Source organism: Amblyomma maculatum, chromosome 11, assembly GCF_055883805.1.
Source record: "Amblyomma maculatum isolate TAMU_Amacu chromosome 11, ASM5588380v1, whole genome shotgun sequence".
NCBI lineage: Eukaryota > Metazoa > Arthropoda > Arachnida > Ixodida > Ixodidae > Amblyomma > Amblyomma maculatum.
In genome coordinates this window covers 47147816-47159194 of record NC_139354.1, presented here as the reverse complement: position 1 = coordinate 47159194, position 11379 = coordinate 47147816, and the positions used below count along the sequence as shown (strand labels likewise).

Sequence of the window (11379 nt, the reverse complement as noted above, 5' to 3'; positions counted from 1 at the left end):
AAGGCCGGCCAAATTCGCGCGTTTTCTTGCACCCCATTCTCCACGTTTGTTTGTTTGTTTGTTTGTTAATTACGATCAAGCCATGCCAAAAAGCTTTCCACATTCTAATTATCTTTAGACTTGTTGATCTGAGTTGAAAAATCTGTTATGTAGTCAGTGGGCATGCAAAGTTTCAATTACCAACTTTGCAATATAACATATATTTATTGGGTCAATAGCTACTCTGCGTTGTTTCCGCAGTTCATTTACAGAGTCGCAAAGTAGCCAATCAGAAACGATCTGACAAGTGCGTTTTCTAGATAGCGGGAAATGTAGCAGCTACCCTGAACATACATTCATATATTGGATCTGTCCACACGCCACGCAGTCACCACACTACTTTCAGTGCAGGCTCCTATTTGCCCACGGGCCGTAGTATGCTCAGTCGTCCCTCATCCCAACTGTAGGAAAAATTTCAATTGCACCAAAACCTCCAACTCAGCACATATTAGTCTGAAACGTAACACGCGGGCTCGGAATTTTCGAATAGTGGGCTCCCGTACGTCGTGACCGGCATTTGATTGCGTCTCGACATTTGATTGCGTTAACATACCTCTGACTATAGCTCTGTATGTTACACGTAAACTGGATTTGATGCTTTGGTTAGCAAAAAGTACTACTTAAGATAAATATTGTGAACGCGATGACCCAGGTCTTAAAGCAGTCAAACTGCGCCGCTGAGACTTATCGATCATGAAGTCATTACTGTTGCAGCGAACCCAGTCATATGGCCACTGACGTTTTTTACCAATCCAGGTCTGTCGACATGAACGACATTTTTAAACACATGATGAATAAGAGTGACCTTAGCTTGTCCTTGTGAGACCTTAGACGCTACCTGATCATTAGAATAGTTCTCAGATAAAAACTGACTGAAGCTCTAAGCGCTGCTATTTTAATATTTTATTAACCTTTTTTGGGAACAAATGATGACTTCTACAAACAAAACACTCACGAACAAAGCTATGTATTGTATGTTCATGTAATAGGGACTTATTGCTTAGTGGCTACATGCCTCGCATTATTATGAATATGAGACTCATTTCGCGGTTCCGCTTAAAGACGCTTGCTACATAGTGTCCGAATTGCTGTGCTCTTCGGGCAGCAACCGTGATCCGAGGCTAAACTTTCTAAGCCATGGAGATCCTTATTGCTCAAGCGATCGCAAGTATAGGCTGTAGAGAACTCGAAATGGCATGTATTCCACAACACCTTGTAAGTCTATAGGAAGATACGTGGTTCAACAGTCGCTGACCAACACAGCTTTCAGAAAATGCGCCTCGGATAAACAGCGGCATGGCGTACTCTCCGCACCGTACCATCCCATTTCCAAGTCTATAACTTCTTATGGCATTCCTAAATTATGAGCTATGTTCGGGCTTTTGAATTCATTTATGCTTTCTGTTAAGAGGCACGGTTATTATCACAAATGTCAACATTACATTTCACAACAGCAACTAATTCGCCGTGGCACAGTGGTGGCAAACTTTGCCTCACTTGTTTGCTGTTAGACATCGTTTACGAATATCCCATAGAAAGCCATCCTCGCTTCCTGTACTGTTTGGGGCGCGCAATTTACTGTTTACACGCAACGCTTCTCTAAACCACTTGGTTGCCGTACTTCTGTCAACGTTGCCCCAGTACTCGGCGAAAATTTCAACTTCTTTAGTGCCAAAAATAATCACCGAAACAACACGTACCTAATACGAAGCTTGTGAAGCAAAATGGTTTTCTCGACAGTGACATGCGGCGCTGCTTGTCGCCACACTACTCCGTTGAGGAATTTTGTAGAATGAGCCGAACCAATGCTAGCACAAGCCCAAACTTATCCGATTAAAACAGTACTCATCATCATACCACACACTCTTCATGATTAGTAATTTGGATGCCTCGCAAGCTATTTCGCACTAACGTGCAGAAAAATAAAAGAGAAGTGCTGCTTTTCCTTATGTGCAGCAGAGATGGAACATGATTGAGCAGACAGTAATTCTTTTGGCTGACCGCCGAAGCATAGACGCGTTTGAATTGTGGTGCTGGCGAAGACTCTTGAGAGTTCCTTGGACTGCCAGAAGATCAAATCAGTTGATATTGTCGATCATAAACCCTGACTGCTAATTGGAGGGTCAAATTCTAAAGTCAAAGCTCAGCTACTTTGGTCATCTGATGAGAAGAGAGGAGTCGCTGGAGAAAGATTTGATGTTGGGAAAGGTTGAGGGTCGCCGGAGAAGGGGTAGGCAGCGATCGCGATGGTTAGATGGCATCCTCGAGGCACTGCAGATGAAGTTATGTGATGTTAGGAAGATAGTGAGAGACCGGAAAGCGTGGCGTGACATGGTCCATAGGGTCACGAAGAGTCGGACACGACTGAACGACTGAACTGAACTGAACTGAGGTGGCTTCTATCCTCCAGAGCCTGCCAGAGTTGCGTGAAGTAAAGTTTATAAATGAAATTGCTCAAATAAGAGATATCACTATTATCAAAAATATGGGAATAATTGTGCAACCACTTTGTTAGGGGTTTTGCAATCTTCATGCAGAAGTATGTGCTTGGCTTTACTTACTGCACATCAAACAGATATAAAAATAATGACTACCGTTTAAACACTTTCAGTCCTTATTGCATGAATTAGGAGAAAAAAGTAGTATTCACAGCGTGTCCAAAATTGAAGAAAAAGCGAACAAAGTACTAGGTTAACGCCCCCGATGACACTTTGCAATCGGCATCACTGTTCTAGAATTAATACTCAAATTTCAGATACTAAAAAGAGGAAGCAGCACAGGTTCCTTGGGTTTGTCGATATATAACTCAGAAGGAAATCATTCTTTATTTGCCCTGCCGGGGTGGCGCAGTGGTTACGGCGCGCTCGACTACTGTTCCCAAGGACGCGGGACCGAATCCGGGCCTCAGCGGCCGCTTTTCCATGGAGGCTAAAAGCAAGGTGCCCGTGTGCTGTGCGATATCAGTGCACGTTAAAGAACCCTAGGGGATCGAAATTTCCGGAGTCCTCCAACACAGCGTCTCTCATAGCCCGAGTCGCTTTGGGGTGTTAAACATCACAAACCAACCAACCAACCATTTTTTCTAGGAGGGAACGATAAATATTTTCTACAATGTTTTGCTAAGGTAATATAAACCTTATAATAAGATAGCCGCAATCAGATACGCAGATTTCGGCAACGAGGTTAATCATCAGTACGGCTTCCGGCGCCAGTCAAGGGGTCTTCCGAAAACCAGTACTAATTATGGCAAACTGCCATTGTCCTACTAGGTCTGAACAAAAATGAATGTATAACAAAGTGGACATATAGTCGGCGTAAACTCAATAGAATGTATAAAAGTTTTCTTATATCAACCGCAGGTATTATGTGGTCTGCTCTAAAGTGTTCCCATTTCTTTTACTAGTATTTTATTTTCTATTGTATTTCTCAGACACTGAGAAGCGCTCCGCTAGAGTTCTCTAAATACTAAAACGCCTCTAAAGATATCTACTAACTTTATCCGGGAACATAATTTGTATTTCAACAATACGTACGCATGATCTAAGTATTATTTTATTTTATTTTACTTGCAGCATTGCAACATCTTTGTGCTATATATCGAATGAATATCGCATTCGTCGTACATAGTGCACAGTATATTTTAAAAGAGGAATGCTGTACGTACTAATCGGGGGTAGGGGCCTTGTCAGGCAATATTAGCCTTTAGTCCCTGTCTAAGCAGGAGATTCACTGAAATAAAAAATTTTGATTTGATTTGATATATAAGATAGAATGCGTACATGCTTCGCTGTGCTACGGCTGTCACATGTGTGATTTTTACACATTGAGGGTTTAGAACCTGTAAGCATGGAGAAATGAGCGATGATTAATAATAACTCTAGCAACCTTTTATGGCTGTGCAGATGCAGGAGATGAGCGTGTTGGTCAGCTGATAAGCATATTCTTCGCAGATAATATAGGGAACCAGTAAATACTCAAACTCACTCGCATATAATAATTTTTTGCGTGTATCATACGCTCGTAAACGTCTTCTCCTTTCTCCTTGGGCAACAGCTAACTGGTGTGCATGTACTGGAGATAACAATGAATTGGTTCGCATCTTCAAAGATAACGATTTTGTCTAAACATTGATCTAAAGGCAATCCTCCATTTTTCAAGCCCAATGCTTGCGAAACATTATGATGAACTGATTTTCCCCCTCGCCATCAATAATGCGCGTAACAAACCTGTGGTTTCTCTCTTTGAACGTATAGTGTCTGATGTTAACGTCACGTCTCTATATCAACAAATAATTACACAAGAAGTAGATTTTGAAGGCTGGATTATGACAAGTTACATCAAAACACATAGAAAGCTATTGAGCAACCGATGTCAAAATGCTTGCAGAATTTGTTAAGCGCAACAGTATATTTATATATACTCCTCATGAAGGTACATATACTCGTATTCTCAGCATGCAGCATTCTAGATGATTCTAAATTATCATGGTTATTCTTTGAAAGTCATTTGCGCGAGATGAATGGTACAGCGAGCGCTTCAGTATGTCCAGTTGCTATGCAATAATTAATTATATGGTCCGTGCTCCTGCGGGGTGGCGCAGTGGTTAGGGCACTCGACTACTGTGCCCAAGGATGCGGGATAAAATCCCGGCCTCGACAGCTGCTTTTCGATGGCGGCAAAAGTAAGGCGCCGTGAGCTGTGCGATGTAAGTGAACATCAAAATAACACCAGGCGGTCGAAATTTCCGGAGTCATCCACTACAGCGTCTCTCATAGCCTGAGTCGCTTAGGAGAAAGTGAACCCAACAAACCAAACCTGTATGGTCCAAGGACATTCATGCGATCGCAAAGGCGGAACCCATATTTAATCTATATCTTCTATTTAATTAGAGGCACACGAACTTTACTTTCTCCTAAAAACTTTGTGAGGAAGCAATTAATAAAGTTTGAGTCATAACAAGGAGCACTACAGGCAACATTTTCCAAACTAAATGGCAAATCTTTGTACTTTGTAGCATTTTATGTAAGAGTTCAACCTATGACGCAGTTTAGTTGCTGTTTTACCTTAGATTTCACTTCATTACTATCGAACAAACTATCACCCATCCGCTAGTAGTAATGGAGAGGTCGCTAATGCGACCCCACTCGAATAATACTTATAAAATAGTCCAACAAAGCAGTTTTCGAACACACGTAATGTATTCAAGCGAAACATGTTGTAAGTTACAGAGATTGAAACACCTCAGGGTATTTATCACACACTGCAGTTAATAATCTTCTTTTTTGATACCTAGATACATAGCAGCCACAAAAATACATGGTGATGGAAGTATAGAACCATTTTCAGTGTTCACTGAGAAAATATCTCATCTCATCCTCACACAAATACCAGCTCCAATCTTTTTCTCTGTGCGCGAATATCCTTAAGTGAGAGCTATCTCTTTCTCTTAGAAATGAACATTTCGAAGAACTTCATATTTGAGCAGTATCCGGTTATCTTCCGCATAGCCTTGACGTTCTAGATCGCTCAGCACTAAAGTGTGAGGATTGACGCTTCCAGATGAGTTCTTCTGACCTGCAGGTCTTGAGAAATATAGCGCATCTTTTTTCTCAGGCTTGTACTTATCTGCCTTTTCTTCGCCTGTCACAGGGTGTATCACACTAATCTTCAGGGTATGAGGGAAGGGCCATGCAAGTACATCATCTATTGCACCTTTATACAGGCTAATCCCAATGTGAAAGGACACAGAGTCGCCTTTTTTCCTGAGGCATACGCCGGGCGCCATGCGATACCCTAAAAGGTATGTGGGCTGACAGTTATGCTCTATCTTGCCGTTTTCCATCACGATGCCTTTCTTAGCGTTCAGTTCCTCAAGGATGAAATATGAACATGATGTTTTCATAGAAATGTTCGCTAGCACTGCTTCAAAATGGCGGGATGTCTTTTCGATGCTGTCTCTAACGTCTTTACTCACCGCTTCGAGCTTCACCGCATTATCTTTAATTTTGCTGCAATTATCCCTCTTCACGTTATCTATATCCTGCTTCAGTGTGTCCCTCGCGGAGCTCAAGCTTTCAGAGATTTCGTTCAACATGCAAGTTGGCGCAATCAAACATTCTTTGACTTCCTCTGCGATAGCGACGCGCATGTCGGTTGCATTTCGTCGGAACCATTCGCTGTTTTTTTCTTCTGATTCAGCAATTTTCTCTCCTAAGGCCTCCCTTAGCGTGTTCATGCTGTGGCACACCTCACTTAGAGCCTGGCTCTGTGCCTTGCTCTCGTTCAGAACCTGCCGTAAGCCGGTTCTCATTTCAGCCACCCGCTCATGAAACACGGACTCGAACGTCGTGGAGGTTGCGGTGTCCCGTGGATATTGGGGACCCTTTGGAGCATCTGCGAGCGCTAGGTTCTTGCAGTCCGATATCAGGTGGGCGCAGACATCGCTGCAAAGAACAGTCGCGGAGCATCGTTGGCAGCTGGTGCAGTGATGCTCACAATCATTCAGTATATGCCTGATAAGCCCGGAAGCAGACATGAGTGCTCCGCAACCAGCTTCTTCGTTCCAACACCGGACCTGGACGAGAAAGGCAGCGAACTGCATATTCAGTCGTAAACAGTTTTAATTATTCTAAACTCTATTTTCTGATAAAAGTACTTAAGAACGGTATGTTGCATGAAATAATTTTGGAGAACATTACAAGTGCATGCTTTCACTTTTTCCCCAAAACAACAGTTCACAATAATGAACATGACTGCACCCTGTTAATATAAAAATCGACTTGTCACACCGCTTCTTATGCATGGTTCTTTAAATATTACTCTCAGTCAAAATATTCAAGCCTAAAACGACCACTTTCCCTGAAACAGAGTGCCCCTTGAAAAATCTGCAGAGTGTTTATGCTACCTTACATGACGCGCTTTGCATAGCACAGTTTGTCGCGTGCTTTAAAAAAATATTTTTTTAAATATTTGAAACCTAATTGACTTAAAAGGCATTCGCCGACTTTTTCCGTCTCAATAACTGTAACACTAGTATATATTCTTGTGAAATGCGTCGATAACACATGACCATTTGTGGGTCTACATCCGCCAATATTGTTTTATATAAATGATTTCGCTCTGAACGGCTGCAGCCAGCGATGTAGCACTGTTATAATCTCTAGTTACAACACTTGCCAATGACAGTGAACATTTACTCACCACTTTGTTTCTGATTGCATGGCATAGCTTTCAAATCCAATAATGCATGCAATGATACATAATAAAAATAATATTGCGTTTTCGTGCTACATTTTTGTCCATGCGGCGAACGAAGCCACTCTAAAACTCGAAAATAAACAAAACACATCGATTTGAAGCATATGTTAAAATGTGTTTCAACACACGCATTTATAAGTGATACCGCTACAATTACTCAGCTATTTCAGCAAGGCCTCTTGTGATATTTGTAGGTGCAATGTATACTTAACTAACCAATAATGGTTAGGCAGACATGCCATATTTCAAGCAGAGCAGTAATGGAAAAGTCGACGCAGAAGCTGAGGAGGAAAGCATAATGATATCAGAAATCACGAACAAATTGAGAGTAGAGGACAGTAGTGCTGTGTGTATAAACGATTTTGCTCTGAAGTGCAGATTTTGGAAGAAGATTCAGCGCACGTTAAAGACCATGAAAAAGAGGGTAGTATTGCCCTCAGCAGAGCAGCACTGGAAGAGTGAAAAATTACACTTCCTATTTCGTAGCGCTTCTGCGTCCTTATACAACATCGGCTGCATTACTCAGCTTGAACAAAGCATTTTAAAAACTGCAGGACTGCCCTTAAGTCTGCTTCAGAAAGAAAATGGCGAAAGTCGTTTTACACGACTGTTTTAACTGCATCGTCATAGTCATCATTGCTATCATATTAATCATCATTATGACAACTATCATATTTATCATGGTGAACTAATGCACTGTTATGGTCACTTTGGTTAAGGTTATCACCTAACGACATCGTCCATTGGCATTGCTGCTATCAACATTATCATTATCACAAACTGCATCGGCATTGGTATTGTTGCTAGCACTGTTATGCTAGACAAGGAAAATTGCGTCTATTTCTCACGAGCCTTGCGTGGATTAGTGGTTTGAGCGATCGGCTTGCATTGAAGGGATAGCGGTTTGATTCCTGGTGGAGACAGATTTCTTTTGAAACTGCCAGTGCGAAGCGTGTTTTCTGGTTAAAATTGCTGCACACGCTATGCATGAGAAAAGAGAGACTCTCGCCTTAAGAAGCGGCCAACAGGTGATCGCTACAAACAGCGATATATCCAGTTCATATGGCGCACCTCATTGGCACGGTCGAACCAGCGAGATGATGTATAGTTCGGATGCTCTGAGAAACGTGAGGCTGCGGAGTAGCATTCATCTTACAAGCGAACATTCACCTCCCAACCAATTACAGTATACCTGGTGACGTTCTTGTATTGTGTCAAATTGCTGTTAAATGTTACAATTTTTAATCTCGCAAGTGGGCTGTGTGTTCACCAAATGCTCACGATTCGCAACTATAAATATGGAAGTATATCACCGATAACGCCAAAACAACATGCGTCAAAGTGTTTATAGGAAGCTGCCAGTCTGACGGTTGAGGCCGCGAAGAATCAGTGTGTTCTTGCGCGCTTCTAGTCGCAGATTCCCAGCCCCCTATTTGAGTCTGCGTACATGATTCGGGGAGTAGGGGAACCTCCTATATCAGTGCAATAAAGTTTTCAGTCGATCAAATATAGAAAGCGGCTTCTATTTATCAACCATTCCATTAAATACTTTGAAAACTCTGGGAAAACAGAATGCTCGGTAGTGACTTTCTAAAAGTGACCTATGAGCAGAAAAGAAAGCTTATTTTTTTTTACTCGACAATGTTTGTTCACTTTGGTATAAATATATAAATTTTAATTGTTGAGTTTTTACCTATGACAGAAAGCGACCGTATGGCCGTTAGGGCTAGAACTGACAAAACCAACAGGCCTTTTAAGTTACAATTTGAAAAACATGATTTCCTTTGGAGAAATGGAACAACAACTATTGGCCGCTTGTAGCTAATACCGCTAGTGGTGTGCCAGTTATGCAGCTACCTCCATTAAAGCCTTTCATCCAATAGCTATCTATTACGTGCCATTTTCGTTCTCGCCATATGACAAGTTTGCCTTGTAGCTGCTTTGAGGAATATTTCTAAAACGTGTAACGGAATCCCTGTGATTACTCTAACTATACAAGAAAAGAATGGGCTATAAGACGACTTAAATTGGAGGTAGGCGCGAACCCATAAATCTAGACTCACTTTCATGTATTTCACAAAGTGATTCCTAATAACTTCCGACCGCTTTACCTGGCGCCACTTGAACTAACACTTGATAGCATCGACAATCGCAGAAGCGAGGCGGTATAAATTCAACTTCAATGCTTTCTGTAGGCTTCAAATTTGTCAAGCTGTATTAATAGAAATTTAAGCTAGTGTCCAATTCTCCTTAATGCTCTCCGCTGCTTTAACTTGTACAGTAGCGAAATCTATTTCTAACAACCTGCTTACCTCTCTGCTGAGAAGTTCCTCGGCAGGGGACTCCTTCCATTCTATGTCCTCTTCGTGGAACTCCTGGCTGTCGAGTGGACAGGAGAGAGTTCCATCCTGTCCAATCTGTTTGTAGCATTGTTCGCACAATGTGTGAACGCATGGAAGTAATGCGGCCTTTCTGCGTACTATACCGCAGGCACTGCACACTTTGTACTGAGGAATCGGTTTGATGAAGCGCAGAGGTCTCCAATCAAGCTCTGGTGAGAACCCGGCGAGCGTATACTGAAGCCTTCCAGATGGCATTCTGCTCAACGTCCGTTTGTCGCTATGCTCTCGGCTCCAACTGATTTGCACAGCCTGAGAGCAGTTGCCTCTTATCGTTCTTTGTTTTTCAGCTGTATCTACACTGACGGGGCAGTCTGTCCACATTCTTATCGTGAACGCTGCGCTTGTGGTCCGGGAACAATGAAGTTGCTGGTGTCGCCGCATACAAACCTATGTAACCTACACCGCGCGAGCGTATGGCAGAGCGCTCGGCATGGTCGTACAGTGGTGCCGATTGTGCCTTGTTTTCGAGCTATTCGGAGAAGCTGTAGCAGTTTCAGCAAGCTCACATCACCTCCACTTGCTTCCTTTCACAATCACGCTCGTTGAGTCTTGTTTTGATATCAGTTTCAAAAATGATAACTGTAGCCGCCGGTCGATGCCCAAACTTTGGGATCGGGCCCATCTCGGTCCCCACAATCGGTGTTATCTGATATGCCACTTTGCGCCTTAGCATGTTACAGAACGGGAAGGGCTGTGCGAAAGCACGCAGACCTATATGCGTCAAAGTGGCAGCTTGTAGATGCTGACGATGTTGAAAACGTTGCATGGATCACATCTTTACTGCTTCTGATATTGCGCTGCGCGCTAACTCGCTCAATCAGTGCTAAAATCATATCAAGTTAAGCACGCCATGTCTCTTCGGTGCCGGACATGCTGCATGATATTGCAGTTTCTGCTTCAGCGAGAACAAAATGAGTAAGAAACAAATGTCGTGTCCTTCAGATAAACGGGACTGGTGGGTACCAGTGGGTTTGCTGGAACAGCTACACCCTCTCCATATAACTCTAAAACGCGCACAACCAGCGCTACTGCACTACCTGGGGCCGAATTACGGACTCCGCGCACAAGTTTGTGAGCGTGACGTCAAAATTACGAAGCTGTGACGCAGCCTTGAGACGTCAATCGTGACGAGTATGCGAAATCGTCCAATTACCAGCGACTTTTAGCGTGGCTCCGCCCTAAAAGTCCCGAATCCTCGGCAAACGTTATGCCACAGTGTGGCACAAAACTGAGCAGGGACCGTCTCCTAACTTTTTCTAACACGACGCAACTAATACGCAATAAATAAAACAAACAAAGGTTTATTTTGGCAAGATACTATTTTTAGTATTGATTAACATTGAGCTCAAGTTGAAGCGTTCTTAGTTGTGTAGTTATACTTGCTATTAGGTAACTTTTGTTGCCGCGAGGGTGCGCCGGCGGCGTCATGGCGTGCACATGGCGGCCTGCAAGCAAACAGCTGATTCCCCGAGAAGGTGCTGCTTTTTTTAGTGTCGTCGGTAATCGAAGTACCGTGCAAGTGTCGTGAGCATGCTGAAAATCTAATAAAATGCAGTCGAAGTCCAGGGCCTGCAGCGATAAAATTTCATGGAGCGCTTGACACGGAAATGTACAAAGACAACTTGCGAAGGTGTTTTCGGTCGGCGCCTACTAGTATCGATGAGAAAAGTGCTTAAAGTGC

The 11379-nt window shown here is 42.9% G+C and overlaps 1 protein-coding gene across 1 annotated transcript; it reads right to left on the bottom strand.

Annotated features, from left to right (window-relative positions):
* Positions 1 to 5220: 5220 nt before the first annotated feature.
* On the bottom strand, positions 5221 to 10107 carry LOC146173751 (TNF receptor-associated factor 3-like). The gene is made up of 2 exons (XM_084583596.1): positions 9609 to 10107; positions 5221 to 6613 (listed from the first exon to the last, which is right to left on the bottom strand). The coding sequence occupies exons 1-2, from the start codon at positions 10077 to 10079 to the stop codon at positions 5486 to 5488; spliced, it is 1599 nt and encodes a 532-aa protein (XP_084439722.1). The 5' UTR covers positions 10080 to 10107; the 3' UTR covers positions 5221 to 5485.
* Between the last annotated feature and the right edge of the window lie 1272 nt (positions 10108 to 11379).

Coding starts and splice junctions, on each gene's coding strand:
- LOC146173751 (XM_084583596.1), bottom strand. CDS start 10,079: ATGCGGCGACACCAGCAACTTCATTGTTCCCGGACCACAAGCGCAGCG. Junction 6,614..9,608: donor AGGAACTTCTCAGCAGAGAG/GTAAGCAGGTTG, acceptor TTTCTCGTCCAG/GTCCGGTGTTGGAACGAAGA.